At 47.0% G+C, this 27,006-nt stretch overlaps 1 protein-coding gene across 3 annotated transcripts in view; it reads right to left on the bottom strand.

The window, feature by feature from the left end:
- Positions 1-27,006, bottom strand: part of CELF5 (CUGBP Elav-like family member 5) — a 545,089-nt gene that overhangs the window by 312,635 nt on the left and 205,448 nt on the right. For 2 of the 3 annotated variants that reach the window (XM_086946757.1, XM_086946756.1), the window contains exon 3: positions 3,999-4,047. In XM_086946757.1, coding sequence (XP_086802883.1) covers positions 3,999-4,047 — 49 coding nt within the window. Of the gene's footprint in view, positions 1-3,995; positions 4,048-27,006 lie in introns of all 3 variants that reach the window. The other variant, XM_086946755.1, reaches the window with a different exon arrangement.

Raw genomic sequence — 27,006 nt, forward strand, 5'->3', positions numbered from 1 at the left:
GCAGAGTAAGCATCCCAAATGACTGTTTATTTAAAAACTTGTTCTGCTCTCTGTGGTCCAGTATAAACCTCTATTGATCTGTCTTCCTTTTTATTAGAAAGTACCTGGTATAGAAGCCCTGATTACTTTGCGACTTCTGGACAATTTTTATGGCTCCTTTGGATAGAAGCATGAGAGTTTCTATTTGCAGCTCCTTTAAATGAAGATGAGGTTACTTTCTAGGTGGGCAAACTGGGGGACTCAGGCTGGACTCCAATGTACAATGTACTGGACAATTAACACCCATTTGTATAATGTTATATTCTTCCATGTGGGAGCAAAAAGGAAAATTCTCCTCCGCCACTTCTGATGACCCGACGGGAAAGGTGAAACAAGCTGGGAGTCAGGCTCTCTTATGATTATCTTTAGTTCATACTTGTGGGGTATCTCTCTTCCTTTCAGCAGAACACCTGTAGGTGTGCTTTAGTTTCGATTAAAGGCATATCCTTGATCATATCAAGACTGCCTTTGAGGATAATAAGGATGTCCTTGACCTCCTTACTTGATGAATGTTGCTCTGAAATGTTGCAATCTTTGTGAACCATGAAAAGTCAATGTTCTAAATTTGCGATCCTGAAACAGCCCTAACGCCTTGTCGTTTTAAGGCCTTGCGAAGCTTCATCAATATGTTTTCCAAAAAGAGTCATCACTTCAAAAGGCATGTCTCAGATTTTAGATTGGACAGCCATACGGAAAGCAGAGGATTTCAACCAGCCTTGCGTCTTTAGAACAACCCCTCCCAACAACTGGCAAAAACCTATGCTAGAAGCATCCATTGTCTCATCAATAATGAAAGAAGAGGTTAGTTCTCCTTCTTTTAGGATAGCTTTCAGCATTTTCTTCTTTTACTCCGGGATAAGGGGGCACATGTACCAACTCCATTTTGCAAGTTGGTAAGCTATTACCAACTTGCAAAATAGGGTTTGCGAGTCGCTATTAGGAAGGGGCGTGCCAAGGACGTCCCTTCCTAATAGCGAGTCAGAGGGAGATGTACGATTGTTTTGCTAACAGAATGTGGTCACAAAACAATTGCAGTTTATTGCCTACTTCAAGTAGGTGGTAAGACAGTCGCAACTGGGAAGGAGACCCCAGGGGAATCCTTACCCTTTGTGAATGGTAGCAAAAACGTGTTTTTTAAGAGCAGGTAGTGGTCTTGCAGACCACTAGCTACTCTTAAAAAATTAAAAGGAAACTTTTCATTTTCTTTTATAAATGCATCCCATTTTCCTTCTAAGACAATGGCTGCATTTCAATTTTAAAAATTGCTTTATTTAAAAAGAAGTCACATACATGGTTGTGGTCTGCTGATTACAGGCCATTCTCAATGGGTCGCAAATTTCAACCTGCTTCATGAATATTGATGAGGTAGGTCATTTGTGACCCCATTAGCCATCACTAAATGTGTCTGAGACACATTAGTACCTTGCATTTTGCAAGTTCCTAATTGCGAGTCACAAAAAAATCACTATTAGAGACTCCAAAAATGAAATGGTCGCACAACAGTAATGGAGCTATGCCATGCCATGCCACATCTGGTGATTGTACCGTCCTAGAATCGCCAGGGATTTGGCTGCCCTAACTGAGGTTGCTGCCATAGAGGAAATTCTCCAGCCCAGATTGTCAATATGTTTGTTATCCTTTTCTGGCGTACTAGATGATGACCAGACTTAATCAAGAATAGGTATGGATTTAATGGTATTGTTATTGGTGATGGCACGTTTGAGGTGAACGGTCTTTTCACCATCGGCGGCATGTTCGACGTCGACCGTGCTGTTGTCAATGGAATGCTCGACGTTGACGGAGGTGTCATCATCGACAGCATCTTGGTCGTCAACAAAGCAGTTAAAGTCTGTGATGTCGACGGTCTCGTCATCGACGTGGGTTCCTTTGAAGACAGCTTTTTTGTCACAGGTGAGTCTCTATAGCGCTTAGTCTCTGGTTTGTCAGTAGAAGAGGTGCCTGCAAGCTCTGTACCAAAGAGATCATGCTCAGGAAACTATAAAAATCTCCTCTTGTGCGCTGCATTCATGGAAGTGCTTGGTAGGCACTTCTCACAGATCTTCCCCCGAAGAGGGGGTATCTCCCTTAGAAGGAGTAAAATTATCTTTCTTCATAAAGATTAAAGCCAACTTCTTTTTCTATGACTTTAAGAGTCTCAGTGAATAAAGACTTGCAGATCTTGCAATTCACTGACTTACGCTTAGGATAAAGACAATAAAAACAATGAGAGTGTGAATCAACAGGGTAAATTATCATGCTGCCACAAGATAAACGGGTTTTAAAAAGAGATCTCTTCTCTTTGTCAGCCATGCTGACAGTTGCTTGTCAGACCAACATGGTCTCCCCAGTCCAAACATTGTAACAATCTTCCCTAAAACAACTCACAGTACAGTAGTGCCAAAGACAGAGCTGGTTCAACTCCAAGGCAGACCAAAATTGACACATTTTCAGGTTCACTGAAAGGTTAGAGCAGAGTTTTGTCAGGGGACTCCCTCACAAATGACATGCAGTAGAATTCTGAGCTATGGTGGCCTCTAGGGGGAGTAGGAGAGCTTAAGCTTCCACCTCATTAACTGGAGTTTGAGTTCTGTCAAATGAGGTAGATGTGCTACTAAACATAATGTGTTGTTTCAAGGCCTATGGCAATTCTTCATTATGTACTGTTTGTTATAAGGTACTGGGGATTCCCAGCCTGATGACGGTGAAGGACTCAAGCATGTGAATATATAAAAGATCCAATGTTGGAGAATTTCTGGTACTTAGTACCCTTCCCCAGGTCTTGTGGCATCTGGGGCCAAAAAACCAAACTCTAGTAGAATCTGTTACCAAATTACTCATGTCTCTTGGTGCTTAGTGGCAAGTCACCAAAATCTTGTGGAATCAACAGTAAATCACCAGTTTCATGTTGGCTGTTACCAAATTAGCCAAAAATCTTGTATGGGGTGACCAATGACATTTATAAGAAACTCAGAGGAGCACTTACAACTGGAAAATGAAGGGGATGCCAGACTGTTGCTGCCCTTGAAAGGGCTGAAAAGCAGGGGCAGGCTTTATCACAAGAAAACACCTTTGCCCCAGTCTTTCCACGGTCTCAGTAGTGGAGAGGTCTTCTACCCAGGACACCATATATGGAGGAAGACACAGAGGGGCCTCTGTGTACGAGGTTTAGCCAAACTGTACTGTATAGAAAGGTTGTTGTGACCCTTTAAGGCCTGCTCTAAATATTTTTCACATTTACATGGGCTAAAATTAAGTAAACTGCTTTTGCATCCTTTTTGCCACAAACTAATCCAGAATGCAGCAGACAGATTTGTCCCATATATTACAAGTAAAATGGGGGGTAAGAAAAAAATACGTTTTTCAACATCCCATGTTAGGGGTCTTGTGACAAAATGGCACCAAATCGAATGTTGCTATCTATCATGGTCCAAAATCGATTTCCTGCCTCTTTGGTCCAGTGCAAACCATTGCAGAAGATCAAGCCAGCGGTAGAAGCAGGTCGCAGATGAAGATACTCCGCTCACCTGCCCCTACGCCAACCACAGCGGCAACACAATAACTACGGTAAATAGTGAACATTCAGAACCGACCTCGGAAATAACAGGCTTGGGTAACTAAAAAGAGTGTGTGGCTATCCAAGGATAGATGCACCAGTCTTATTGTTAACGACTCACCACACTCCTCAGATGTAGGTGGTAAAAGCCTACCAGGAAAACTTCATTGTCTGCCATCAAGACTCCACTGACAGGACCCCGGCCCTCACACCAACAGCAGCCAACAGGGCTCCTTTTAACTAAAACCACACCCACCTCAGTGGATGCCATGAAGACGGACCCCATACACCCAACCCCCATACCCATCCCAGTGGCAACCCTGAAGGCCCCACTCACCAGACCCTCTGCCCATACCCACAGCCCACCTCAAGGCGGTAAAGAACGACAAAGACAGATGACAACTACCTCCACGGCTCTCACTGTCCGCCGGCTTCACCTGGATGGGTCGCGCCATCTGGAAAGGAAGAGGAGAGAAAGTAAATAAGATGCTTATGACTCAACAAAGCACTCAGGAGTCAGAGACCCCAACTCTGATGAGATACAGACACAAAGAGGCTTCTGAGGAGAACCCCATGGGTGGCACTCATGGGAGAACAGCGGCTGCCAAGCGTTCACCCCCAAAAATACCATGAGGAGCACAGGGCAGGCCCTAGTGAGAGAACTGATGCTGTAGAGGTTTCACTCCCAGAACACCAGAAGCGGCACCAGGGTGGGCACCAGTGAGAGAACCGTGGCTATTCCAGGACACCATGTTCCAGGGCGGGCACTCATGGGAGAACAGAGGCTGTCTGGGGTTCACCCCAGAATACCATGCGGAGCATGGCGCAGCACTAGTGGAACAGAGGCACAGGGTGGGCATCAATGGACAGTGGAGACACAGAAGTCATGTACACGAATATTGTACAGAAATCCTCCCATCATGTCGCAGAAGACATGCTTAGTAAACCAGAGTGGCAATAAGAGACACCAAGCTCCTGTATCATGGATCTTAAAGAAGTATCCCTCACACACACACAAAAAACCTTTCCATTATGAGAAGGACATCTACCACCAGGTGGGCTGTACCTATGCTCCCAGCTGAGCCTTTCTTTATTTTCACAATTTTGTATTACATTTTATTTTTGAGACAAGTAATCATTCCTCCAACATCACATCCTCCTGTGGAAACTTTTATTTATTTATTTATTTAATGCGATTTTCTATAGCGCGAACATTACCCGAAGGTGTCAGAGCCCTTTACAAAAGAACTAGTTGCAATACATAAGGACTTAGGATTACATGAGTTACATATAAGATGCAAACAGAAAAAAATTGCAAATGTACAAGTTATAAAGTCACACAAGGAAGAGATACAAACAGAAAAAATTGCAAATGTACAAGTTGTAAAGTCACTCAAGTAAGGGATACAAATGGAGAAACTCTAAGAATCACATAGGAATGGCACTGAGTACAAAGGTCTACTACATATACTAGTGGTTACAGTTATCTCTATATACATATATACAAATAGTAGATTTTCTCTGGATTACATTTTGCCAGCGATTAGGCTTGGACAAGTATATATCACATATTTACAGAGTGAACGGAGAAATAAAAATTAAATCAAAAGGGGTAGAGAGCGGTAGGTGGGGGAGAAGAGTCGGAGGCTGAGATTGGTGAGAGGAGGGAGGGGGCCTGGGGGGAGAAAGAGATAAGACAGTCCAGCTAAGAGAAATGTCTGAAAGTCTGCATGATGGAATCTAATGGAGCAAAGGAAAGGACAAGAATCAACAAAATGGTGGACCTGAGTCGTGGGCATCGATGGAAACCATCTCAAAATGGCAAGATGCACCCAGGTCAAGATCCAGGAAACCAGGAGAGCAGAGTTTCATTAAGTGGTGTCGGACGGGGGACGCAGTCACAGCACCAAGGGAGGGCAGTAGAAAGTCTGCTGTTTGCGTGCACAGGCATCAAGGAGAGCCGAGAACTGGAGCGAGTCTCAGAGTAGGTAGGGACCACAGAGACCGAAATAGAAGAGCGTCCCACACGTTGCCTGCCTCGCTGGGAACAGTGACAAATTCCAGCTAAAATCCATGAACGAGGAGGGAAGCTGGAGCAATTGTTAAACAGCTAGCGCTGCCATCTTGTGCTCAGCAAGCGCGCATTTGACCTGGCGAGTTTAAGGCGGGTGGGGGGACAGGTCATCGGAGCACCCCACCGTCAATACCAGAACAGTTTGATCAGCAGTGCCCCCGCTCACCGTCTACCATACAGCGGAGCGTTAACCCCTCAAGAAGCACATCGTCAGCCGCCAATTCCGCTCCGATCTCCCGGACCGCGAGTGGCTAGGCGAGGCACGCTGAAGTGCTGGAGGTCTCCGAGAGCGCTCGAGCTCACCGTGTGTAGTGTGGGGAGGTGCCGGCAGCCACGGGCAGTGGATCAGCCTCCGGCAGCAGTGTTGGTGGATGGCGTAGCTCTGCCGATGCCATCTGCGGTCCCTCTTCATTACCGGCGGGGACGGCAGCCAGGTGGCACTGGGGAATCGCAGTGCTACAGCAAACCAATCCCTGGGTGTGTTGGAATCGAGATGAGCCACTTTCAGGGATATTTCGCCAAAACAGCGATCCCTAGCCCGGGAGCTCCCGGAAGTTGGTGTTGTACATCAATAAATCCATTTGTGACATCCTAATGATCGCAAAAGGAAGAGCGGAAGAACTGAACCAGATCCAGGGATGGGTCAACCAATGGGATTCAGACTTCCATTTCGAGTGGGCTGATGGGTACTTTTTCTAGCCCTCTAGACTCTGTATCTTCTCTGTCTCACCTCTATGACATAATATGGTCATTTGTTTAGATCAACGGTGTGGTCTGAACACGAATACGGGACACAATTAGGTTCCAGTAGATTTTTCATTTCCAGACTTTGAGTACCTCTCGTGTTTTGTTGCTGTTAAGTTGGGGGACAAGGTACTTTCTCGGTCTATAAACAAACTCCCCTAGGACCCTCCACCACTCTTTTTGTTCTTTTGTTCCATTTCACACCAAGCAGCAGCAGACATGGAACTTTCTTTCTTGAGTTGATGATGACAGGGATTGAGGGTGGATGGACTAGTTAAGCTTTCTACCAAACCACTTACAAAAAAATATTACTGCTCTTCGACAGACAGCATCCTTGAACTTTGAAAGAAAACCTACTGTTCTCGACAGGTCTTGTGAAAGCAGGAACCCTAACTACTAATTTTGCAGACAGAAAATATCCTAAGAAAATATTAAGAACTGCAGGGAGGGAGCCAGGAATACAAACTGAGGCACTCAAACAAGAAGATACCTCTGAGAGCAATGTACACATTGATCTGGAACAGACTCAAGAAGAGTGTATACAAGCATCGGAAATATTGCATGCTGGCTTCATGAATCATGGGAAACAACTATTTGCCTAAACATATAGAAGTGTAGGAGACTTTTATAGATTCGAGTCCCAAACCTCTGACTGAACACACACACACACACGCAAACAAAGCTTTGTTAACTCATCGGGGTAGTAAGACATTAGCCTTGTGGGAACTATGGAGCCTGCTGGTTCACAGCCCCCTCAAAAGTAGTAGAGTTGGGGCTTAATACACCCTCGAGGCAAGTGGAGCATCAACTGGGATACCCCATGCCCCTGTAACCCTAGGTACACAGCCAAGACAACACACAAGGTAAAAATCAAAACCACCTCGCAGCAGCCGGTCTGGTACTCGGACCATTAAATTAGTGGCAGATTATAAAGAAATGGGGCATTCCGAAACTGACCAGACATGGACTGTGATTGAATGGACTGGTGAACGAAACTCCTGTGATCAAAGTACAAGCGTCCTTCCTTTTAAGGAAGAACAAGGATTGGCAAAGTCAATAGGTCTCTCCCCTAGGCTCTATTGGTTTTAGAAATGCCTTTTGGTGATTCTGTGCAGTGTAGGGAGCAAAAGCAAACTGCTTTTTCCTGATGCTGCACAGCGTGGGTTAAAAAAAAATATTTTTAAAAGGCTGGATGACGCAACCGCTACTGGCGGTCATGTCATTCTGCTGGCAAATGCATGTGTTACAATGCATGCACATGCCAGCAGAATTATGCGGCTGCCATTTTCTTAGTTTCTTATTTACTGATCAAAAATGGTAGACATCACTTAGATCAGTAAATCTAAAGAAAATGTGAAAGAGCACAAATAAACACGTTTTGGCAAAGCAAATAGGTCACACCTTTGGGACCAGTTCACTTTGTCAATAGTTTTTAGCCATGCTGCACAGCATCCCAATGCAATATTGCATGGCTAAAGATGAAAAATAATATATATATATATATATATATATATATATATATATATATATATATATATATATATATATATATATATATATATATATATATATATATATATATATATATACACATATATATACTTTTGGGATCTATGACAGAATTTCGACAGACAGAATTTCGACCTACACAAATATCGGCGTAATTATATCGATAGCAAAAATATTGACGCCCTATGTACAACATGGTAAGTACCAAAATATCGAAAAAATAATATCGATGTTAAAAATATCGTTGTCAAATATATCGATTTTTTGGGGATTTAAAATAACATAAAAAATACTGTAAATAATACTTATTAATTACTTAAACATATTTAAATATATGTAATAATGATAAAAAAAATAATAATACATATTTAATAAAAAAAAATGAAAAATCATATATAATATATACTTACTTAACAATAATTACTATTCCCACTCCAGTGGGTGCAACAGTAGGGAAAACTGACCCTGAACCCTAAAAATACCCCTTTACCCAAAAACCTAAAACTGACCCTGAACCCTAAAAATACCCCTTTACCCAAAAACTGAAAACTGACCCTGAACCCAAAAAATACCCCTTTACCCAAGAACTGAAAACTGACCCTGAACGCAAAAAATACCCCTTTACCCAAAAACTGAAAACTGACCCTGAACCCTAAAAATACCCCTTTACCCAAAAACTGAAAACTGACCCTGAACCCTAAAAATACCCCTTTACCCAAAAACTGAAAACTGACCCTGAACCCTAAAAATACCCCTTTACCCATAAACTGAAAACTGACCCTGAACCCTAAAAATACCCCTTTACCCAAAAAATAAAAACTGACCCTGAACCCTAAAAATACCCCTTTACCCAAAAACTGAAAACTGACCCTGAACCCAAAAAATACCCCTTTACCCAAAAACTGAAAACTGACCCTGAACCCTAAAAATACCCCTTTACCCAAAAACTGAAAACTGACCCTGAATCCTAAAAATACCCCTTTACCCCAAAAACCAAAACTGACCCAGAACCCTAAAAATACCCCTTTACCCAAAATACCAAAACTGACCCTGAAACCTAAAAATACACCTTTACCCAAAATTAATTAATATTACAATTAAATTACTTCCCACCCTATTCCCCTATAAACCCACAACCCGCTCCAGTAGTAAAACATATAATTTAGTTAAAAATATACATAAATTATAAATTAATTATTCAATTAATCAATTAAAATAATTCATTGCCAATTAATATTTAATAGCAAAATAAATTAATCATTAAAAAATATTTAATTACAAATAAATTACTTCCCACCCTATTCCCCTATAAACCCACAACCCGCTCCAGTAGTAAAACATATAATTTACTTGAAAATATACATAAATTATCAATAAATTAATCAATTAATCAATTAAAAGAATTCATTGCCAATTAATATTTAATTGCAAAAAAAATTAATCATTAAAAAATAATTATTTAATTACAAATAAATTACTTCCCACCCTATTCCCCTATAAACCCACAACCCGCTCCAGTAGTAAAACATATAATTTACTTAAAATATACATAAATTATCAATTAATTAATCAATTAATCAATTAAAATAATTCATTGCCAATTAATATGTAATTGCAAAATAAATTAATCATTAAAAAATAATTATTTAATTACAAATAAATTACTTCCCACCCTATTCCTCTAAAAACCCACAACCCGCTCTGGTAGTAAAACATATTATTTACTTTTATATATTTTTTATTTATAAAAACATATTAAACACATATTATAACAATTAATTTAAATACTTAACTAAAATTTCTAACACATATTAGTAAATCGAAATTACTTACATCGATATATATGCTATCGATATAAGTAATTTCGATATTACTTACCTTAGGGTCGATATTCTGGCCATCGATATTCTGGACATCGATATTCTGTCCCATCGATATTAGCAACTCGATATAAGTGTAAGTCGAAATTAAAAATTCGATATTTTGACTGTGTACCATACTTTTGACACGGACAAAAAAGAAAAGAATGCAGCCACGTCATTTTGTAGGCACTTGCACCCACCACTACATTATATATGTATATAATTTAGTGGTGGGTTGGAATTTATAATGGGATTATTATTGTTGTTGTTGTTTATTGTTTAACTTATATCAAGCAAGCTTTAGAGCTATGTTTGGGATAATTTATAAGGATGAACCCACTAAAAAGATTGGTATGTCTTGTTTTATCTCATATTAGGTGAGATTAAAAGTCGTGTTAAGGAGAAAAAATCTTTACTTGTCCTGATGAAGGTGATCCTATTGAGAATGTACCACTGAAACGCGTTGACGCCCCACTTTGTTGTTAAATTTGGACAATTCAGCAGTCAAACAGTGACAGGTAATCAAGACCCGTGCCCTCTGCTGTTTATTATGGATCCAAATTAACGTGCATATGACAGAGTTTAATGTCTATGTTCATTCTCCTTTAGGAACATTGTAGTCATTGAGAATTGTGTCTTTTGATGTATGTGTTTTTAAAACGTGTATTTAAAACTTTTGCAATGATATAACGTGTATGATTAGACAGGTTTTTATCGATTAAAAAACATATATTTTGTATAAATCTGGTTTTTATAAGTGCTTTAATACGTTCAGAGTGAAATTTGAGACGTGTTGGTTGGTTGAGTGTCTTGGAGGCATGAATGGTATGTAATAGGTCCTGGCCAAAGGGAAACCTTTTTTAAATTTATGGTTATTGGGAGCCCCATCCCTATGGTACATAGAACCCCCTCTCCTTGATTTCCAGGTCAGTAGCTAAAAAGACAAGCATTGGCAAACTCGGCAAGTCAAGCGGGAGACTGCCAAAATATTAAGTATGGCGCCCGTGTTGCTAATAGTGACAGTTTAGCGCGGCGCCCAGGGCAATGATGACAGCACTGAGATGAAAGTAGACGAGCTGCCAACCAATAAAGAAGGGGAGAGGGTGGCCGCACGCAAGCAGTGTGCGCGTCCCTACTCGCTTCCGAGGTAATACTCCAGGGGAGTGAACTCACGAAAAAAGGTGGGATAAACAGCCACCATTAGCCATTTGCAGGCTACGTTTTTAAAGGACAACCAGACAAGCCAATCCAGAGCATGGGAGGAGTCAGGCCCTACAAAGTAAAGATAACAGATTGCCTACAGCGCAAGCGCTGTTTAGGCTCGACCTAAACAAGGCTGCAGAAGTGTGGGGGAAGCAGCACAGGGGATGGGAGAGGGCTGAAGCAGTACAGGGACACGGTCAGGAGCAGAAGCAACATGGGTGGGTGGGAGGTGGGTGAATGTAACATGGGGGCATGGGTGGGGGAAGCAACACTCAGAGTGCAGATGTGGTGGGGCAAATGAAAGAAAGAGCAAACAAGAGTGGGGCGAGCAACTGGCAAATTCGGAGCCAAAGCTGGTGGGGAGAAGCACACAGGCAAGACAGTAATGGAGGGAAAGGGGGAGAAGCACATGGGGTGAGAGAGGAACACCAGAGAGCTGTGGGGGGTGTGGAGAGAAGTACACAAGAAAGACAGTTAGAAAACACATTCACGTGGAGTGCTTAAAGAAAAAGGTAGTGCTTATGCGAGTAGTGGAAGAACACAAGTAATGCGTCCATGCTCCAGGGGAGGGACAACCACAACAAGAGGAAGGAAAGCCCACATAAGCTAACGAGGAAGAAGCAAGAAAAAAAGAGTGATAATGAAGCCATACAATGGAAAGCGAGGGGAGGGCTCAAAACCTACTGTAAGCTAACAATACATCCTGCAATAGAGAGTGTATGAGCTGTCCAGGAAATGAGACCTAAAAAAGGACCACCGGGGTGGGGGGCAAAGCAGATGAGGGTGGTCGGGGAGCAGTTGGGGGAGGAGGGGAAAGGACGCACACAAAGGAGAGAGCAACACAGAGGTGGGGGAGCAGTACAAGGTGGAGTGAAGTACGCTGAAGGAAGGGGGTGTAACGCACAAGAGCGTGAGCAGCACATGAGGGAGACAGCAACACGGGGAGCAGGAGAAGGAACACACGAGTGAGAGAATAAAATAGAGAGGGGGAGAAGTAAACAAGAGAAAACATGGAGTGCTGGGGGTTGGATATTTGCGGGAAAACACATGAGAGAGAGAGCTGAGAAACACATGCACTCTCATGAGTGCTAATCAAAAACAAGAAAAGTAGTTCCCTAAAAGTGAGCTGTGGAAGGAAACAAGTCAGTCAAACCGAGGGGATGGTATACATGTTGTGCTCCGGGTGATGGTCTAAAAGACCACTGTATGTTCTTGGTAAGCCCACAATAGGGTTTGCGCTGTCTGCTAGGCGAGACCTAAACTCGGGTCCAGCAGCTATTGACCCACCAATGGGTTAAATGACAAAATCGAATGTGTCAGAGTATGACGTCTTCACACCAATTAAACCACCTAGTGTCCCCACAAGCACTGTTACTTTCAAAATGTATCTAGCATCCTCGCTAAGTATCGACCTTTCTGTCTACGTTATCCAGTGAATATAATAATCCAGTGTGACAACCTAAATGTATCTGACATACAAGGAACATTAACCTCTTTTCAGCCTCTTTTATGATTAAAATGAGCCTCCCAGATTCCTGGTTTGTATTGTTGTAAAGGTAGATTTACGTCAACTATACACGTACGGTAAACTGTGATGTCCTGGGGCTACAACACAGTCAACTCAATGTGCAGTCATGTGAACATTCATGTGACATGTATCGCAATCACACAAGCGAGCTCCATGCACTGCCAAGCCAAGATCTCTGGTGGATAACATAAGACTCACAGCAACCTCCTCAGATGCAAGACAAGAACATGTACAAAAGTCAAGAGATGACACACAACCAGCATTCTCATGTTGAGCTCCTAGCCCGGGGAACTCCCTCTGCCCCCAGATCCATCAAGCTTGCTCACTCCAGATCTTCTAAAAGTAAGAGGAGCTCTTCCACTCCAAGTAGCGCCGCCTCCAAGTGGATCACTCGCAGTGAGGGACCTCAGCTGGTACTCTGCCATATCCGGCCTGTACTGCCTCTCCTTCCACTTTCTGTACACCACTCCCTTCCTTTATAGCTGGGTTTGTGCTGTTTAGGTCAATTTCCATGAATACATACACACAAGGCTCTACACAACCAAGGACAAACCTACATTAACTACCGCCTGAACTTCCACCAACCATTGAGAAGAGTACTTGCCGCCTCCCTCTCTCTCGATTGCCCATACTGTAGGCATCTACCGAAGCAGAAGTGGGGGACGCTCCTTCTTCACCATTGCAGAAAAGACCTGGAACCTCCTCCCCACGCACCTCTGGACCATCACCTCACTTCCGGAATTCCCAATGGCCCTCAAGATCTGGCTATTCAAATAAGCATCCGGGGCCTGCAAAGGCCTGGATACTCTACCGGGTGATTAGCCGCGCTTTATATTGACATATCTATATATACACACAGAGGACAGCCGACATGTGTGTCTTTTCGAAACAGGCTCTGAGCAATTACAACCAGGTCCCATTTTGAGACTTCGACAAAGAAGAGAAAATACCCAAATCTGATTTTAAGTTCGATGGTAATGCAGGTAAAGTTTAGATATCGCATCTGCTGCTTGCAATCAGGGAGCGCGTAATCTGCGAGGAGACACCGCGCCATTAGCTGTCCATCGATTGACCACAGCAGTACAGCAGAAGTCTTTTGCCACCTACCAGCGACTTATAATGGCGTTAACAGATTAACTGCGATGGGACAAACCTAATTGACACATTTCCTCATCAGCATTAAAAAAAATTAGCATTGTAACTGGCACTAAATGGGGTTGTCAATTTGGAAAAAGCATTAGGTATTTGTCAATATACCGATTGTGTCTCAAAACAGCTGATGAGACGGGGGAGTTTTATGGCCCCGGGGTGCCTTCCTGTCATGTTTGGGAGATGGTTTATTTTCTTTCTTCGGAGATTGAAACACTGGAGAAAAGGCACTTCTATGTTTACTTTCAGAGAGTTATTTCGACCCCCTTGCATGAATCTAAGAGCTGACACCGTCCTTCTGAAGGCACCGAGTTTGCACAGGCCTCCCACAGTGGGGGGCTTCCCCTCTGCCCTTCCCTGATCTGTGGGGTAGTCTTAGGCGGCATGCTTGAGGGAGAGCGGGCAGTGGACTGCCCACTTCCACTAGACCAAGGCCTGGTAGAGTCGGTTCTACTTGACATTTCATACATGACAAGGCATGAAATCGCCTGCCTAATGCCGAGTGGAGTCACAGTACCCAAGCTCGAGAAAGAATAACACAGAACGCAAAGCGGAAGGCCTTAGAGTCAAGCAAGGATTACTTGACGGATACTGGGTGATACCCAGAGTGTACCATATCTAAGAGGAACTTACTGATCGACCTCCGCCCAATTACATTACAGAATGCGTGGTGCACACAGCAGGAAGAGCCAATCAAAGTAATTAATTACTTATGACATCACGAACCCTGATAAAAGCTAACTGGCCTCCCAGAACTAACCACACTGCTGTGGCTAACACATCCCGAAAAGCATGGACAAGCACAGGAAGAACCCCCTGCCTCCCATCATACATGACATCAATCAAGGGACAGGCACAGGAAGAACCCCCTGCCTCCCTTCACACATGACATCAATCATGGGACAGACACAGGATGAACCCCCTGCCTCCCATCACAGATGACATCAATCATGGGACAGGCACAGGAAGAAACCCTTGCCTCCCATCACACATGACATCAATCACGGGACAGGCACAGGAAGAACCGCCTGCCTCCCATCACACATGGCATCAATCACGGGACAGGCACAGGAAGAACCCCCTGCTTCCCATCACACATGACATCAATCACGGGACAGGCACAGGCACAGGAAGAACCCCCTGCTTCCCATCACACATGACATCAATCACGGGACAGGCACAGGAAGAACCCCCTGTCTCCCATCATACATGGCATCAATCACGGGACAGGCACAGGAAGAACCCCCTGCCTCCATGACATCAATCACGGGAGAGGCACAGGAAGAACCCCCTGCCTCCCATCACACATGACGTGAATCACGGGACAGACACAGGAAGAACCCCCTGCCTCCCATCACAAATGGCATCAATCATGGGACAGGCACAGGATGAACCCCTTGCCTCCATGACATCAATCATGGGACAGGCACAGGAAGAACCCCCTGCCTCCCATCACACATGACATCAATCACGGGACAGGCACGGGAAGAACCCCCTGCCTCCCATCACACATGGCATCAATCACGGGACAGGCACAGGAAGAACTCCCTGCCTCCCATCACACATGGCAACAATCACGGGACAGGCACGGGAAGAACCCCCTGCCTCCCATCACACATGACATCAATCACGGGACAGGCAAGGGCAGAACCCCCTGCCTCCCATCACACATGACATCAATCACGGGACAGACACAGGAAGAACCCCCTGCCTCCCTTCACACATGACATCAATCATGGGACAGACACAGGATGAACCCCCTGCCTACCATCACAGATGACATCAATCATGGGACAGGCACAGGAAGAAACCCTTGCCTCCCATCACACATGACATCAATCACGGGACAGGCACAGGAAGAACACCCTGCCTCCCATCACACATGACATCAATCACGGGACAGGCACAGGAAGAACCCCCTGCCTCCCATCACACATGACATCAATCACGGGACAGACACAGGAAGAACCCCCTGCCTCCCATCACACATGACACCAATCACGGGACAGGCACAGGAAGAACCCCCTGCCTCCCATCACACATGACATCAATCACGGGACAGACACAGGAAGAACCCCCTGCCTCCCATCATACATGACATCAATCACGGGACAGGCACAGGAAGAAATGCGTTACTTACCTGTAACTGCAGTTATCCAGTATTAGTGTCTTTCATAGATTCACATGCCTGAATCATTCCCCGTCGTCGAGACGGGAGCCTACGGTACATAAAAAAGTAATGTCCTAAGACATACATGAAGAGATTAGGTCTAAGGGACTCACCTTAGTGACCTATCGAGGTCCTTATGCAGGAAGGACCAAATAGAGTAGGCTCCAGGGTCCCACCTTGGTAGCCTATCTGTGTCCTTTTGTAAAAAAGGACCGAAGTAAAAGGAACAACCAATCAGCTACTACCTCCCTCTAGAACCTTCCTGTGAGGAGCCTCAGTCTCTCAGATTTTCGTACGCACCAAGTTGGTTAGGTGTAAACCTGTTAGAGAGAGGTGAGTCCTACCAGGGGAGGCAGGAGGGTGCATGTGAATCTATGAAAGACACTAATACTGGATAACTGCAGTTGGAGAACCTGTCCTTGAGACATCGTGAGTAGGGTCGGGTGACTGTGTAGGCGAAGAGGCGGATGGATAGATAGACGATGAAGTTCCGTGTACCAGTGCTGCCTCGGCCAGGATGGGGCGATGAGGATCAGGGTGCAGGGCTCCGATTTCATCTTCCTGATTACTCTGGGTATCAGTGGGAATGGCTGAAAGGCGTAAGCAAACACGTTCTGCCAAGCTATGGAAAATGCATTCCCTAGTGTTCCTGGTTGGGGAAGCCTGCTTGCGAAGCTTGGGCATTTGGCGTTCTCCCTGGTGGCAAAGAGGTCTATCTGTGGTGTCCCCCACTTCGCGAAGATGTAGTCCATCGCTCCCGCATCCAACTCCCATTCGTGGGATAGAGACTGTTCTCTGCTCAGGGCGTCCGCTAGGACGTTGTCTTTGCCCGGAACGTATTCGGCTTTGAGTGTTATGCCATGTTGGAGGAGCCAGTTCCAGACTCTCTGAGATTCTCGAGAGAGGGAGAGAGAGCGCGTCCCTCCCTGTTTGTTCAGGTAGTGCATCGTCGTGGTGTTGTCCGTCCTGACGAGCACTGGGGAGTTTCGGATGCGCGGGAGGAACGATTGGAGCGCCAGAAAAACTGCCCTTAGCTCCAGAATGTTGATGTGGAGTTTGGATTCCTGTGGCGTCCATTTTCCGTTGGTCTGTAGTTCTTGCAGGACTGCACCCCAGCCTTCCAAGGATGCGTCCGTGGTGATTATATGTGGTTGCGCCGGAAGCAGGAACGGCAGTCCTTGCGACAGGTGTTTGGTTGACCTCCACCATTGTAGATTGTTGATCATAGGTTGGGTGACTCGTATGCGGTCCTCGAAGGATCCCGCAGCTTGCATCCACTGTTTTGTCAGTTCTTCCTGAAGGGGACGCATTTTTAGGCGGCAGTGCGGGATGAGCAGAATGCATGACGACATCATGCCGAGGAGCGATTTGAAGATACGGACGGTCAGAGTCTTTTTGGATGCTACTGACTTGGCCAAGGAGATAAGTTTCGATTTTCTCTCCTGTGATGGGAAGGCTTTTGTTCATTCCGTGTCTAGGGTCGCTCCAAGGAAAGTGATAACTTTGGTTGGTATTAGTGATTACTTTTCTTTGTTGAGGGTCAAGCCTAGTCGGCGGAAAAGATGCAGACAGGCGCTGGAAGATGCGGCTGCGGCTTCTTTTGACGGAGCCTTTACCAGCCAGTCGTCCAGGTATGGGAAGACCTGGTGTCCCTGCTGGCGAAGAAAGGCTGCGACAGGAGAAAGGCATTTCGTAAAGATCCGTGGGGCAGATTTGAGGCCGAAGGGGAGGACACGGAATTGGTAGTGTACACCTGCGACTGCAAATCTGAGGTACTTCCTGTGTCCCTTTAGGATAGGGATGTGGTAATAGGCGTCCTGTAGGTCTAGTGATGTCATGTAGTCGCCTTTTTCCAGAAGTCCCAGGATCTCTTGTAGCGTGACCATACGGAACGACTGTTTCTTTAAGAACACATTGAGAGCTCTCAAGTCGAGGATCGGTCGCCATTGCTTTCCCTTTTTGTGAATTAGGAAGAAGTGGGAATAGAATCCCTCCCCCTTTTGGGCGTGTGGAACTTTTTCTATTGCGCCCTTCTGAAGCATGGAAGCTAGTTCTTGGAGAAGCAGCCGTAGGTGTCTGTGAGGGCGCTTGACAGGTGGTGTCTGTGGAGGATTTGAGAGGAATTCCAGCGAGTGGCCGAATTGAAGAAGTTGTAGAACCCACCGGTCCGTTGTTATTTGTCGCCAATTTTGTAGGTAAAAAGAAAGTTTTCCTCCAAGTCGTAAAAAATGTGATGGTGGAGGGGCTGGCCAATTGATAGAGTCATTGGCGATTGCCTGCGGGTCTCTTCTGTCCTTTTCCTCTGTAGGACGATTTGTTGAAGGAGGTCTGACGTCCCGACTGGTTTTGGCGCTGTTGAAACTGCGTCTTGCCCTGTGAGTACGAGTAGGAGGACTTGTTTTGATAAGAACCCCTATAGGAGGATTGTCCTCTTCCTCTGTTGGTACGAAAGGACTGATTGCGAGATTGTAGAGTACCTAGGGCTCTGGCTATGTCGGTGTCCTTCTTGATTGTGGTGAGGGCTTCGTCTATCTTCTCGCCGAAAAGATGATCGCCGTCATAAGGCATATCGAGTATTTTGGTTTGGATCTCCTGTCTGAAAGAGGTGGCCTTAAGCCAGCCTTGGCGTCTTAGGACAGCGGCGCCTGCCAACTGTCTGAAGCCAGTCATGGCCACGTCAATGGCACAGTCGATCAGTTCGGAAGCCGAAGTTTGGCCCTCGAGGAGGAGCGAGTGTGCCTCCGCTTTCAGATCTTCTGGAAGGTCAGCAAGGTAGGGCGCGATGTCCGCCCAGAGTTGACGGTTGTAACGTCCGAGAAGGGCAATGGAGTTGTCGATCTTCACCGTCCTCGCAGACGTAGTGGAAAAGCGCATTCCGACGGCATCCAGCTTCCTGCCTTCTTTATCGGGTGGAGTTGATAAAGGGGATGCAGGGTTGCGCGAATTCTTCTGCGCCGCCTGGGTGACCACGGAGTCCGCCTTGGGGTGACCCGTGAGGCATGCTGGAGCCGACGATGTAGCTTTATATTTTTTGTCCAGTCTGGGTACTACTACCTGCAGGGAAGCTGGAGACTGCATGAGTTGTTTGCCCTGTTTTAGTAGGTAATCAATGATCGGGATCGATCTTGTTGTTTTCTTCGTTGGTTCCTTGAAATCATAGAGGAAACAGTCAGTTTCCTGTGTTTCCATGGACATATGGAACCTTTTGGCTGCCCTTTCCATGAGGTTATGAAAACCTCCAATGTCTGCGGGCGGAGACTCCGAGGATTGTGGCTCCGGAGAGGCTGGAGAGTGAGTGACGTAGTCTTGGTCAGCGTCAGCGTCCACGTCTGTATCATCGTCTCGGACTTCCCCTTCTTCATGTTCCCTTCCCTCATCATCGGACGAGATGGGGTCTTGTGCTGGGTCCTGTGTCCTAGGAAGAACCAGTGGAGGGGGCTTATGCCGTGGCACGGGCGCAGGAACGGACACAGTTGGCTGCGGGGTTGGCGGAACAACAGGAGTGGCCTTTTGTGGAAACCGCTCTTTGTAGTCCTGAATGAGGAAACGCAAGTCTGAAACTAAGGAGGCTGGCAGGCACACCATTGGAGTCACTTGAGTGTGAACCTGGGTATTTACAACTGGAGTCACAGGTTCTTCAACCTCCTGCTCCTCGTCAGTACTTTGGCACTTGACAATCAGGTCTGAAGGGCTAGTGGCCTGGGTAAACATTTCCTCCTCCATGTCTTGGTCCTGTAAGAAGCAGGATGGCGTTAGCTGCTGGACCTTACTAGGTGATGTCATTTCCGGTGTAATCGGTTTTTTGGTAATTCTGATGGTAACATGGGATGTTTGGGCGTCCATAGCATGTGATAGGAGCTCAGACTCCTTCCAGGCACCAGTCGCCGTCGACGCCTGTGACGATGGCTTCATCAAGGAGCTCTCCGTCATTGGTTGAACTTTAGTCTTCGTCGACGGTATGTCCGTCGACGACGCTCTCGTCGACGGCGATTTTGCCTTTGATAACTTTTCTGCCGTCGACTGCTTCGTCGTCGGCACCGTCGTCGACGGAGTGCTCTTCGTCGACGGTGGGGGCTTCGTCGACGGTGTGGCTTTCGTCGACGGTGTTGGCGTCGACGTCTTCGTCGGCGGTCGTGTCGTCGACGGCGTGCTCCTAGTCGTCGACGGAGCGGAGGATGAAAGCGGTCTACCCGTCGACGATGAGGGTGTTATTCTCATCGACGAGGAAGACACCGACGATGCCGTCGTCGTCGACACTGTCGTCGTCGACGTAGAGACGGTTTTCAGCGATGAGGTGGTCGTCGATGTCGCCGTCGTCGTAGTACGCAGTGGCTGCTTCCTGGGGACAGGAAGGTCCTTGCTAGACACGGTAGGCTTGCCCTCTGAAGACCTTTTGGACTTCTTAGGAGGGGTGTCTGAGGGGCCAGGCGAGGAAGCCCTAGGCCTCTTCAAGGAAAACTGTGAGGCGCCAGACATGCTCTCACCTTCAGAAACCAAGTCGCCTTCTGATTTGTCCTTAAGCCTGTTCAGCCATATTAGAAGTCTCCCTTCCCAGTCTTTCTGGGTCTTGTGGGAGAATTTACGGCAAATCCTGCAGTCTATGGACTGGTGGTGAGGATAGAGACAGTATAGGCAGGTCTCATGTTCGTCGTCCACGTGAAGCCTCAACTTGCCACAGGAGGCACAGGGTCGAAAAAGTCCTCTCTTTTTGCTATCAGCCATAGCAAAGAAAGTCGAAAAACTGTCGTGTTTAGATGAAAATCCAAGATTCCTGAGGAGAACTCAGGTGGAGACTCCCTAGCACAACGTGCGGTAGAAAATCTGAGAGACTGAGGCTCCTCACAGGAAGGTTCTAGAGGGAGGTAGTAGCTGATTGGTTGTTCCTTTTACTTTGGTCCTTTTTTACAAAAGGACACAGATAGGCTACCAAGGTGGGACCCTGGAGCCTACTCTATTTGGTCCTTCCTGCATAAGGACCTAGATAGGTCACTAAGGTGAGTCCCTTAGACCTAATCTCTTCATGTATGTCTTAGGACATTACTTTTTTATGTACCGGAGGCTCTCGTCTCGACGACGGGGAATGATTCAGGCATGTGAATCTATCGAGAAGACCGTCAACAAGCAGATGGCCGCCTTCCTCGAGACGAACGGATCCCTCGACCCCTCACAGTCCGGCTTCCGAGCCAATAACAGCACCGAGACCGCCCTCATCGCCGCCACCGATGACATCCGAGCCCTGATGGACAATGGAGAAACAGCGGCCCTCATCCTCCTAGACCTCTCCGCGGCATTCGACACGGTCTGCCACCGCACCCTAGTACAGCGCCTCAGCAACATCGGAATCCAGGACTAGGCGCTGGATTGGATCATCTCCTTCCTCGACGGAAGAACACAGAGAGTCCGCCTACCACAGTACAAATCAGAGGCCTCCGAAGTCATCTGCGGCGTCCCTCAAGGATCATCTCTGAGCCCCACCCTCTTCAACGTCTACATGAGCCCCCTCGCGGCCATCGTACGCAAACACAACCTCAGCATAATCTCCTACGCCGACGACACCCAGCTGATCCTCTCCCTGACCAACGACCCCGCCTCCGCCAGAGCCAACCTGCACGAAGGGATGAAAGAGGTAGCCGAGTGGATGACGACCAGCCGCCTGAAACTGAACTCGGACAAGACGGAGGTCCTCATCCTGGGCTCCTCACCCTCCGCCTGGGACGACTCCTGGTGGCCTCCGGCCCTGGGCACCGCACCCAAACCGACAGACCATGCACGCAACCTGGGCTTCATCCTGGACTCCTCCCTCTCCATGACCAGGCAAGTCAACAATGTCTCCTCGGCGTGCTTCAACATCCTACGCATGCTACGGAAGATCTTCTGGTGGATCCCCACCGAGACCAGGAAGACCGTCACCCAGGCCCTCGTCACCAGCCGACTGGACTACGGCAACGCCCTCTACGCCGGTACCACCGCCAAGCTCCAGAAGAGACTCCAGCGGATCCAGAACGCCTCAGCCAGACTCATCCTCGACATCCCACGAACCAGCCACATCACCAGACATCTGAGAGACCTTCAATGGCTCCCCGTCAACAAAAGAATCACCTTCCGCCTCCTCACCCACGCACACAAAGCCCTACACGACCAAGGCCCGAGCTACCTCAACAGCCGGATCAACTTCTACGCTCCCAAAAGCCACCTCCGATCAGCCAACCACGCCCTCGCCGCCGTCCCCCGCATCCGAAGAGCGACTACAGGAGGAAGGTCCTTCTCCTACCTGGCCGCCAAGACCTGGAACTCCCTCCCTCCCGACCTGCGCCTGACCCAAGACCACCTCTCCTTCAGGAAGAAGCTGAAGACCTGGCTGTTCGAGCAGTAGCGGCACCCCCCCCCCAGCGCCTTGAGACCCTACGGGTATGTAGCGCGCTCTATAAGTGTCACTGATTGATTGATTGATTGAAAGACACCCAAATACTGGATAAGAACCCCCTGCCTCCCATCACACATGGCATCAATCACGGGACAGGCACAGGAAGAACCCCCTGCCTCCCTTCACACATGGCATCAATCACGGGACAGGCACAGGAAGAACCCCCTGCCTCCCATCACACATGACATCAATCACGGGACAGGCACAGGAAGAACCCCCTGCCTCCCATCACATATGACATCAATCACGGGACAGGCACAGGAAGAACCCCCTGCCTCCCTTCACACATGACATCAATCACGGGACAGGCACAGGAAGAACCCCCTGCCTCCCATCACACATGGCATCAATCACGGGACAGGCACAGGAAGAACCCCCTGCCTCCATGACATCAATCACGGGAGAGGCACAGGAAGAACCCCCTGCCTCCCTTCACACATGACATCAATCACGGGACAGACACAGGTAGAACCCCCTGCCTCCCATCACACATGGCATCAATCACGGGACAGGCACAGGAAGAACCCCCTGCCTCCCATCACACATGACATCAATCACAGGACAGGCACAGGAAGAACCCCCTGCCTCCCATCACACATGACACCAATCACGGGACAGGCACGGGAAGAACCCCCTGCCTCCCATCACACATGAAACTAATCACGGGACAGGCACGGGAAGAACCCCCTGCCTCCCATCACACATGACATCAATCACGGGACAGACACAGGAAGAACCCCCTGCCTCCCATCACAGATGACATCAATCATGGGACAGGCACAGGAAGAACCCCCTGCCTCCCATCACACATGACATCAACATCAATCACGGGACAGGCACAGGAAGAACCCCCTGCCTCCCATCACACATGACATCAATCACGGGACAGACACAGGAAGAACCCCCTGCCTCCCATCACACATGGCACGAATCACGGGACAGGCACGGGAAGAACCCCCTGCCTCCCATCACACATGGCACCAATCACGGGACAGGCACGGGAAGAACCCCCTGCCTCCCATCACACATGACATCAATCACGGGACAGGCAGAGAAAGAACCCCCTGCTCCCATCACACATGGCATCAATCACGGGACAGGCACAGGAAGAACCCCCTGCCTCCCATCACACATGACATCAACATCAATCACGGGACAGGCACAGGAAGAACCCCCTGCCTCCCATCACACATGACATCAATCACGGGACAGGCACGGGAAGAACCCCCTGCCTCCCATCACACATGACATCAATCACGGGACAGGCACAGGAAGAACCCCTTGCCTCCCATCACACATGACATCAATCACGGGACAGGCACAGGAAGAACCCCTTGCCTCCCATCACACATGACATCAATCACGGGACAGACACAGGAAGAACCCCCTGCCTCCCATCACACATGGCATCAATCACGGGACAGGCACGGGAAGAACCCCCTGCCTCCCATCACACATGACATCAATCACGGGACAGGCACGGGAAGAACCCCCTGCCTCCCATCACACATGACATCAATCACGGGACAGGCAGAGGAAGAACCCCCTGCCTCCCATCACACATGACACCAATCACGGGACAGGCACGGGAAGAACCCCCTGCCTCCCATCACACATGACATCAACATCAATCACGGGACAGACACAGGAAGAACCCCCTGCCTCCCATCACACATGACATCAATCACGGGACAGACACAGGAAGAACCCCCTGCCTCCCTTCACACATGACATCAATCATGGGACAGACACAGGATGAACCCCCTGCCTCCCATCACAGATGACATCAATCATGGGACAGGCACAGGAAGAAACCCTTGCCTTCCATCACACATGGCATCAATCACGGGACAGACACAGGATGAACCCCCTGCCTCCCATCACAGATGACATCAATCATGGGACAGGCACAGGAAGAAACCCTTGCCTTCCATCACACATGGCATCAATCACGGGACAGGCACGGGAAGAACCCCCTGCCTCCCATCACACATGACATCAATCACCAGAACACAAGAGGGCTGGCTTTCAAGAACCACCTGTGCTTCATGTCCAAGCACCTTATCAAAGGCATAAAACAGACACGGGAGACACCGGGAGAGCCAGTAAAAGGCTTTCACTACCGAACACTTCAGGTCCATGATACAAGATGGCTGACCTGCCAGAATCCTCTTGAATTTGGTGTCCAATCATATATATACAAGATGTGTGCGACCAGCGCGAGTGATAAGACAATCAATATTCTTTCTTTACTAACAACGTATTGACAATAATGGAGGACAAGTTACTTCCCAGGACCATCCTTGCCCCAAGTCCAATCACGTGACAAGAGACAAGCAGCATACGGGGGAGGGGCGAACACATAGGTCAAACGAGGAACACTCAGAAGCATACAACACAACCACCTTTCATTGGTTGTTTACCGGGGTTTGTAGGCTCAGAAGATACATCAAGCATGCTAACATAGGTACATACCTTATGACATGTGCAGTGAGTAGTATGTATTCACCCACATATTTCACAGGTGTGTTTTTTTTTTGCTGCTGTGAAGAGTAAATATTAGCGTGGCCAGTGGGAGCTTTCAGCAAGTGCATTCGTTTACAGTAAGCATGCCCCATGAAGCTGTTTTTTAATTAATGACATGCACTGAAAGGTATGGCTCCATTAATTAAGGCATTTTGGACACAGAACGGTGGGGCGCACTTACTACACACTTCCAACAATTACGGTGACATTAACGAGGGGACACAATTAGCGTTGCCTCTGATGAGGCATTCTCCAGGGCTCCAGCTGCTGTCATTTTGATATTGATTAATAGTTCATTAGATGGATTCTCGGATTCAAACCTTTTGCCCTAGGAAGTGATGAAGAGAGTGAGGTGATGGCGGCACGTGCTGAGAGCAATATGTGTGCGTGCAGGTCCTGATGCCACATCTTCAGTGTGACACATTCTTCTAAACGCTTGGATAGCGACAGTAATGCGCTGAGTCGGATAGCGCAGAGACGCGCAGTGGGATTTTGGTTTCAGGCGTTACGCGGCCTTCCATCTAGGTACTGGTCATTAGAGCGTTTCTTGTTGGGCCGCCACCCTACGGTGTACGTTGATGGGTGACTGCCTGGTGTTCCATTACCCAGCCATGAAGGCCCCTGAAATATTGTAACATCTCATAACTTACTATTCAGAGCTGCGTAGAAATGATGTGGCTTTCACCCATCATTTTCGGCAAATTGTGGTCTAACATACACTGTCCAATATTATACCATTTTCTTTCTGGGAAGAACCAATCCACACCCACTTGATAGGGCGCATCTTGTGAGGTACATTGTGCAGCCTCCTTGACCATTTATGACAGGGCGCGCTCTCAGACCCATCCTCCTGGCCCAACGAACACCTCTACCTCCCGAACCCTCCAAATCAATGCACCACCCAGAGTGGCTAACCGGATGCCAAGTATGCATTTTACAAATCTATCTTTTTTCAATTGCCCCCGCACCCTCTTCAAAAACATTTTTTGTGTTTTTTTTTATACAATTTTAAAGATAATTTCGTTTTCTACAAGATGTCTGAATAAGAAAACGTGACTGGATGAATAAGATGTATACCTTCGACCACAATTAAAATAAAATCAAAATATAGTACAGCTTGTTCGAGATCAACGCTCATCTGTATTTAAACAACCTGATCTCATGGTTATTACAAAGATGTCATGTTTAATAAATGTTTCATGAGCTACCAGGGTTGGGAGACCACGTTAACATTTACACATGGTTTCTACTGCGGTTATTTACTTTGTGGTTTGGAGATGTTGTGACCTTTTGTTGTGATACAATGCTGTGAGCATCCGGAGCCAGTTCTAAGATGAATATATGTATTTGAGTGGATTACAAGTATAGGTATACCTGATCACTTGATATAATGCTGTTTCATGCCATGAACTTCCACGGACCCCTAAGCAGATCACTTGGACACATTCTAGAAATATGTGCTGAGACTGTGAAGGATACTATATTGTACTTTATCAATACAATGTTTCACGAATACTATATCAGCATGTAAATTCGCATGCCACAAAGGTAGGGTATTTTATTAAAATATATACATAAATAAAGGAATTTAAAATTGGCCTAAAGTTAGGAAACAGAAGATGGATTCAGTAGTTTCTTGCTGTGGTCCATGCAAAATATCAGAGAGCAACAATGCAAATGGCATAATTCACTAGTCAAACTAGTCAAATCCATTTTCGGACAAATATTTCGAAAACTACTGAAACACAGACGGCCATTTGGCTGTCGTGTCAATTAGCATTTGTGACGATTTCAGTACTGGGTTGCATTATGTTAACCCTTTCTTTTCATGCATTTCCTTTTCTTTTCATGCATTTCCTTCCACCTCCGCCATCAGCTATTGCCAAAAACTAGGGGTGGGCAGTATTTTCTGTTCCGCCTGTGAAACTGGTGGAATTTTGGCCACTCTGAGTTACTCTTCAATGCAGAGTTCTTGCAAATTCAGCAAGTCACCACGTGGTGGAATTTTTCTCCCGCGAGGCTATAGACTATGCAAACTGGTGAGTGCGAGCAAGATTTGGCGTCCTCTAGCGTGATTTTCTAACGCAGCCGTTCACAAGGAGTCGCGGGCAGAGGGCAGCGGCTTGAGTAGATTTGCTGCCACTCGAGAAGATTTTCTATTCGAGCGGCAGCAAAATCAACTTGAATGGTCGCGAGCTCTTGCAGAATGTATCATCATGAACATC

This window comes from Lissotriton vulgaris, chromosome 12 (assembly GCF_964263255.1).
Source record: "Lissotriton vulgaris chromosome 12, aLisVul1.2, whole genome shotgun sequence".
NCBI lineage: Eukaryota > Metazoa > Chordata > Amphibia > Caudata > Salamandridae > Lissotriton > Lissotriton vulgaris.